The sequence below is a fragment of the Abramis brama genome (assembly GCF_963993115.1).
Source record: "Abramis brama genome assembly, chromosome: 16".
In the NCBI taxonomy this organism is placed as follows: domain Eukaryota; kingdom Metazoa; phylum Chordata; class Actinopteri; order Cypriniformes; family Leuciscidae; genus Abramis; species Abramis brama.
Genome location: NC_139978.1, coordinates 19,426,867 through 19,434,275, shown reverse-complemented (window position 1 = coordinate 19,434,275; position 7,409 = coordinate 19,426,867). Strand labels below are relative to the sequence as shown.

General features: G+C 34.8%; 1 protein-coding gene across 2 annotated transcripts; it reads left to right on the top strand.

The window, feature by feature from the left end:
* Positions 1-366: 366 nt before the first annotated feature.
* epgn (epithelial mitogen homolog (mouse)) lies at positions 367-2,942 on the top strand. 2 transcript variants are annotated; one of them, XM_084087686.1, is made up of 5 exons: positions 367-584; positions 695-787; positions 1,366-1,486; positions 1,945-2,097; positions 2,234-2,942. In XM_084087686.1, the coding sequence occupies exons 1-5, from the start codon at positions 548-550 to the stop codon at positions 2,286-2,288; spliced, it is 459 nt and encodes a 152-aa protein (XP_083943812.1). In that variant the 5' UTR covers positions 367-547; the 3' UTR covers positions 2,289-2,942. The 2 variants fall into 2 exon arrangements, with proteins under 2 accessions (XP_083943812.1, XP_083943813.1); XM_084087687.1 differs by having other exon boundaries at positions 404-584; positions 1,369-1,486; positions 2,234-2,854.
* The last annotated feature ends 4,467 nt before the right edge of the window (positions 2,943-7,409 follow it).

Genomic DNA, 7,409 nt, shown 5'->3' with positions numbered 1-7,409 from the left:
TTTAGAAAGATACAAATGAATTAATTATTCATTATAATTAATAATAATAAAAAAGAGTAACACTCAGAAAAAGAAGAGAAACATGTAAAAATGGGATGCTACTTTTGGAATACCCATGGCTATTCATTATGGTTCAGGAGGGTAATGCAACATGACAGTCAGTAAAACAGATTTAACACTTAAACTAATACTTTTTATCTGTTATTAGACTTTTATTTAATATTTCTTGTGCCAGTATAGCTAAGAGTCTATTTTTGCAGCTGCTGGAAAATACTTTGGTCACTAAAAAAAAAAAAAACATGTCTGTGCACGCTGCTTGCCTGTGGACAAGGAAGTGATGCAGAGCAATACAGGTTATGCCTAAAAGAGTCTACATTCTCTGCACTTCCTGTAACCTGTTCAAATGATTGGCTACCATTAGTGACGAACAAAAGGATAAGGATGATATAAATTGTGAGGAAAATCCTTTCATCCGGAGAGCAGCTGAAGTTTGAAGAAAGCCGAGCAGACCCAGAATCTCAAATCGAATCAGTACTTGGGCCACAGCATGACACAAGTGGATAAAAGGGGTTTGCACTATCAGGGTGAGTCCGAATATACTTTTTAGGATCTTACAACAAATGTATTGTTTTCTACTAAAGACAATAAATGTGACATTTATAGTAACTTCAATGTATTGTTAAAACTCCATCAGTACTTGGATTGATGGTGTTAGTCCTCTTCTCTGGACTTGGAGACACTAAGGAGATTTCAGATAATGTGCTCCAATACAACACAACACATGGTGGTAAGTACCCCTAAAAAAGATTATATTATTAATGTGGTAACACTCTGAGGTTCATTTGTTAACATTAGTTAATATATTAACTAACATGAACTAACAATGAGCAATACATTTGTTACAGTGTTTATTAATCTTTGTTAATAAAAATACAGCTGTTCATAGTTTGCTCATGTAATATTAACTAAGATTAATAAATTCTTAAGAAATATTGTTCATTCTTAGTTCATGTTAAGGTAGTTAACTAATGTTAACTAATAAACCATATTGTAAAGTGTTACTATTAATGTTTTTGAAAGAAGTCCAAGTAAAAACTGTAATATTGTGAAATATTTTTTATATATTCTTTTTCTGTGTAGTCGTTCTTAATATTTCAGGTGCTAAATTGTTCAAAAGACTGTTATTTAATCTTATATCAGAACTTTAGTGTATGAAATATGCAAACATGTCATTTAAATATGCATCGTGCCAAGAATGCAGGCTCTTTGGCATGTGGACACAAGTCTAAATACCTATCAGTTAAACTCACAGTCCTTTCATGTGTATCCTGTAAAACTGTCTGGGTGTGTGTGTGTGTCTATCAGTAGGTAGTGAAGAGCAACCACGGGTTTTGGCTATTCAAACACCCTGCAGTCCAGAACATGAGGGATTCTGTTTCAATGGTGTGTGTTCCTACTCCACCGAACTGGAAACCCCCATCTGCCGGTGAGACCAGCCACCAAAATCAGCTCATCTATGATCATAAATTAAAGACCACATCAATTTGAACCTGATGAACCCTTGATTTTCTGGTTCATGTTTGTTTAATTAGCAAACTAGCAAGTTGCAAAGCTTGGGTTGTGGCTGTGATGTAAATACAGCCTTGTAGATATTTACAAAATGGGATGTTCCTTTGGAAATGTCCCACCCAAATTTTATTTTTATACTAAGAATCAACATACTCTATTGAAATTTTTTTTTTTCGAAGATGTTCTTTTTATTTCAGTGTTACTTGCTATTTATTTTTAACTGTTTGTGAAATTTACCTGCAAATTCTGAGTAAAAATAGCTTTTTTTTGGTGTATAAGGACAATAATTCTAGTCAACAAGCCCTTTTTATACTGTTCAAAATGATTCCTACATCCTGAGACCTTCCTGACAAACATGATTTCCACTGTTTTTAGGTGCAACCACATGTACAGTGGTGTGCGCTGTGAACATTTACTTTTGGACAGCCGCAAGTTTTCAAGTCCTGAAGAACTCATTGGAATTAGTTGTGGTATAGTTTTATTACTGGGAGCCATCATTGGATTGATGTACTTCTGCTTACAGAAAAGGTAAAATCCGTTATACAGCATTTAGTCTTTTATCATACAAGTAGCAAATGCTTTGTTTATTTGCAATATTATTACGTAACTATAGCGCATTCACGGTATGAATGATGATTAAATATTATTTTCTTGTACCTCACAGGTGTCGGAAGTCATCACCACCCTACAAAAACTATGGCTCTGAGAACTCTGTTTAATTTATTTAGCTAGATATGATTAATGCTCCTAAATTTAGGACCAAGACCGGAAGAAGGACGAAACTCTTCAAGACAGACCAGACTGACATAGAGGCACAGCTCCCTCTAGAGGACAGAGCGAGAACGGCAAATAAACACTGTGTGACACGTTACGTTCTCCATGATCCGCAAATGACTTATTAATGTGATAAATTACTATAGCAATCACAGTTGGAAAATGCAGGTTCAACAAAGTAATTTTATATGAATTACATGCGTCGAGTGCTACTCGATACTTGTAATTATACTATAACATAAGCACTGTAACATTGTTTATCATTTACTTTCATTTCAAATGGTTAAAAGAAACTGCATGTAGAACTATCAATCAGATGAATCCATAAGCAAATGTCATACTCTGCTTCAGTAATGAATGTAGGATATTTATTTCACAACTAGCATATGAAACTGCTAAATATAATATCTAAACCATAATGTATTTGTATAAGATGTTTATTTATTGACAGATTTGTATAAAATTTGCTCCTAAAAAAATAAAAAAAAATAATGCAAATGCATTTTGTTTGAAATTACTGTTGTATTAATGTAGAGATGAACTTACTAAACTCAGCTCAAACAATATTCACATTAAACTACCATTGTGGGTAACACTTTATAACTGCATGCTATGAATCATTAGTTAAGCAGTAGATAGATACAGCTATAAATGCTTTATTCTTGACTTATAAGCATATCTAAGTGTTTAATAATTGTATTTTCATACTTTATTAATGATCAATTTATCATTTCTAAATTATTACATTATTTACAAAGCTGTTATTTAGGAGTTGTCCGTGGTTCATAAAATCATTTAGAAAGTGTAAGTAAATGATTAATAAACAAGGTACATTTATACATCTTATTTAGACATATAGTAATAGTTACTCAGTCAGTGTGTTAATAAATGCTTTATTAACACGTATTCCTACTGTAATTCATGATTAATTCAGGTAGTTATAAAACATTTAGTAGTTGTCAGTTAACTTTTTTTGAGCTAATCTAAAGTGAGGACTATTTACGCCTCGTAAAGCTTTTACAGAGGAGATTTAAAGGCTCAGTTATCTTCTAAACAGAAAAAGAAAGCAAACACAGCACAGAGTGATACAGAACAGAAATATTTATTTGAAGATGCAAAAAATTAAACTGTACAACTGGTAACTTGATATAAAATGAAAAATAAACCTCTTCAATGTCATAGAAAATAAAACTTCCTGTACACCTACAGAAAACATAACTGCAGTAAAATGAAACTAAGCCTCTGCAATCTATATAAAAATACATTTCTGTAAAATGTAAACATTGCTGAATATAAATTTACCAGTGCCAATACTTATACAACATATATATATATATATATATATATATATATATATATATATATATATATATATATATATTATTTTTTTATTTTATTAAAACAATAAATTTCACAGTGTCAAAACTACCTCAGTACTAACTTTAAAACATTAGAGAACAGCAGTGCAAAAGATATCTGAGCCTTTAAATCTCCTCTGTAAAAGCTTTACGAGGCGTAAATAGTCCTCACTTCAGATGAGCTCACAAAAAAAGTTAAGTGAGTCGCTGTGGAGTACTTGTATTTAACGTTACAGTCGTAAATACCACTCACGTAGAGCCGTCTCTGCACTCTTCCGACAGCGTTTTCTTTGTTTTCTTCGTCGACTCTGCCATGATTCAAGTCTGAAATCCGTGCTAGTGTCTTCCATAGAGGCTGCTTCATTTCTTGTTGATGTATGTGATGTTGTGCCATAAAGCAAGTCGTGATTCTCGGCAGATTTATCGGGGTGCCACCTCTCAAACCTGCGTTGAGAGGTGGCAATCAACCTCAGATAATCGTCATTTTGCGTCATCGGAGGCTTTTTTGGCCAGAGGTGAGAGACTACAGCCAGTAATAGGAGCTAGTTCCGCATGTTTTCAACCCACCCATAGGGGGTGGGATCTCACGATAAAACGGCGTCTTTTCAGTATCGAGTCAACTAGTAGCCTAGTTGTATCATTTCCAGGGGTTAATCTTTCAGAAAAAACTGAAGCTTCCCCGGGCCGCCATTGATTAGCAGACCATCACCTGCTGTTAGCATGCCATTGACTCCCATTCATTTTGGCGTCACTTTGACAGCGAATAACTTTACATCTGAGGCGTTTAAAGACTCCATTTGTCCATTATTTATTTCTAAAGAAACACGAAAATGTATAAAAGGCTCCATTACCTTGTATCTTACGTTATGGCCCCGTAGAAGCAGTTTTTGTAAAAATAGGCTAACGATTGCGTCATAACCACATGACTCTCTGTCGCACAGTAGAGAGATTACCGTATGGACATGAGGAGAAGCTTGCGGGCAATCGGGGGGACGTGGAGGCAAAATGACAAAATAATTAATCAGAATACTTAGCAAAAGTTTCTCCTGCTCCTAGCTCGTGGACACCTCCTACTCACACTCTCCGTCTGCAAGTTTCGGAAGGGAATGATTCAGATTTCTCTTGGCACAGCTACTAGAAGACAGACGGGTTGCTCACGTCACATCTACGTCGTCAAGCTCAGTTTGAGTCTGCGTAGTACGCTCAGCCATCAGGAAGTGAGTGCTTCTAATTGACTTCACTTTTCTCCGTTGAATCCAATGGGGTTGCTGTGTCCATTTCTTTTACTGTCTATGATAATTTCTTCCGATACTGCCCTCTGTAACTGGTAGGCGTGGCTTGGGAGTGGCCTCGTAGGGCAGCGAAGCAAGTGCATTCTGGGAGTTGTCGTCTTTCATCCACATGAGCCAAAAAAAAAAATTTTGGCTTTTCCCAGTCTAGAAGGCACCAACTTCTAAAATAATTTCACATTTCTACTACATAAATGACTATTTAAATACACATTCATCTTTCCAGCAGTGAAATATCCCTTTAACTGAAAACTGAAAACTTTTAATGCGCTCTGGCCGTTCATTTGCACGACAACAGTGTTTGGTGTCTAACAGCTAAACGCATTGCCTCAGAGTTCAGTATTCTACACGCTTATCTTTACATTATGAAAATAAAATTTGAAATGATTACTACTGTATGTAGTCGCATTTTAAGTTTGAATAAAAATCTGTTTCAAGCTACATTTGGTTGGGAGGAACTGATTAGTGCAAACATCAATGTCTTATTTTTGCACTGTTTTTAGCATTCGTGTTTTTACTCATAAATGTTCTTGCTCTTATCACGAGTACTTCTACATGTGCATGCACAACATCAAAGTAATGAGACTCACAATGCACAGCGAATACAGGTCATTTAAAGGTCATATTATTCATTAATATTTTCTTCTTTTTTAAATCACACTGGACATTCTAAGAAAAAAAGAATCAAGCATTTACAAGGATGATGTTCAAAATTCAAGCACATTTTAAACCTTGAAAACGTAATGGTTAAAATCAATCAAAGGGATTTTCAAAACTCTCTATGTACCCAGGTGGATATTATTATTCCCAATTGGACAAAATATTACTGGAGGACATCAAAAGAAATTTAAAGAAAATCGTTTTTGCAAATTTGAAAACTCGATTCTATTAACCTTAGTTAATAAAGATACAACTGTTCATTGTTTGTTAATGTAACTTCACAGTGCATTAACTAATGTAAATAAATACAACTTTTGATTTGAATAATGTATTAACATTAACAAAGATTAATAAATGCTGTAGAAGTGCAGTTCATCATTAGTTCATGTTAACTATTGTAGTTAGATAATGTTAACTAATGAAACCTTACTGTAAAGTGTTACCGATTTAAGTTTAATTCAGTACTAATTTATTTCACTTTTGAACACTTATTCCCAAAGGGTATAGTGTCGGCCCAGATCCGGTCCTCATCTGGTACACATGGATTCCAGACATACCAGATGTGAGACGACACTATGTTGCTGTCTGGGTTTGATCCCACTAGAATCCTTCAGGACTATTATCAAATTATCATAGAAAGTCCAATAGGAACTGTCAGTGTGTATTCAAGTACGTCACTGAGTAAACAATCAATAAAAACAGCTTATGAAAAATATGAATTGGAAACTCAAAATATTTAAATACCTGACAGTAATATCTGGCAACACTTTCGGATAGTCAGCTGGGTAAGTGCACAACAATGTAATGCTCACCTATGAGGATAAAAAAGATAGACATATGAATTAAATGATCAAATTAAAATTAAATGATAAAGAGTGCATTTGAATGTATTTCCCCAACTTACTGCAAGGTTCTCCACCTTCAGCTTGATGTTGAATTGTGGTCTGGAACACTGGGGGGAGTATGAGCTGAGGCCTCCACATAAGCCCTGAGCTCCGCATGGGAGAGCTCATCCACTTGTAACTCTTCTTCACTTGGAAACATGCTCACTCTCAGAGGGATTAGATGTCAAAGGCAGCCTGCTCCTCTTCCTTTGATTAAACGGGCACGGAGAGACAGCCTGCAGAAACACAGAGAGACAAATGTCTGCTTTGATTTCAAGCTCCAGCAACCTGAATTACACTAACTGCAGCAAAGTCTTGTATTAGCAGATAAGCAGTTTTTCATTTATTAGCCATGTTTATATACAAGGAGCTCTCTGGAAATAATAAATGGCAAGTAATTTTATTATCTAGATAGTAGATGGAAGACTTAGACTGACCCAACTCTTATTAACCAAGTAACATAGGAATTCATAATGTGACAGTAATCCTACATGCGTTTGATTTCTGCTTTTGTTTCCTCCATTTTGACACACTCACTCCTCACACTGTCTGAGAGGTGTAGCAATATTATTGTGTAAAAATGAAAAATATTACTATTAATTCATCTTTTATATGGATATCAGCTGTATTGGCGGGTCTGGTTTCTCATAAAGATTTGACGTTAACTTACTATTCAGTGTTTATTGCGTCGACTCGATGACAATTTGTTTGTTTGTTCTCACTCATTCAGCTCAGCTCAAAAAGATAAGTATGGTAGAAATAAGAACTGAAATGTTTCTATAATGAGTTTGTATGTAATAGTCAAGCTGTTTTTTTTAAGATTTGCGGGCTAAATTAACTTTGCTAATTGTACAAGGTCATTCATTTAACCGTTA

What these genes read in the sequence shown, in the direction of transcription:
- epgn (XM_084087686.1), top strand. Translation starts at nt 548, where the DNA reads ATGACACAAGTGGATAAAAGGGGTTTGCACTATCAGG. An exon ending in ATACAACACAACACATGGTG is followed by an intron (nt 788 to 1,365) that starts GTAAGTACCCCT and finishes TGTGTCTATCAG; the next exon opens with TAGGTAGTGAAGAGCAACCA. An exon ending in CTGGAAACCCCCATCTGCCG is followed by an intron (nt 1,487 to 1,944) that starts GTGAGACCAGCC and finishes CACTGTTTTTAG; the next exon opens with GTGCAACCACATGTACAGTG.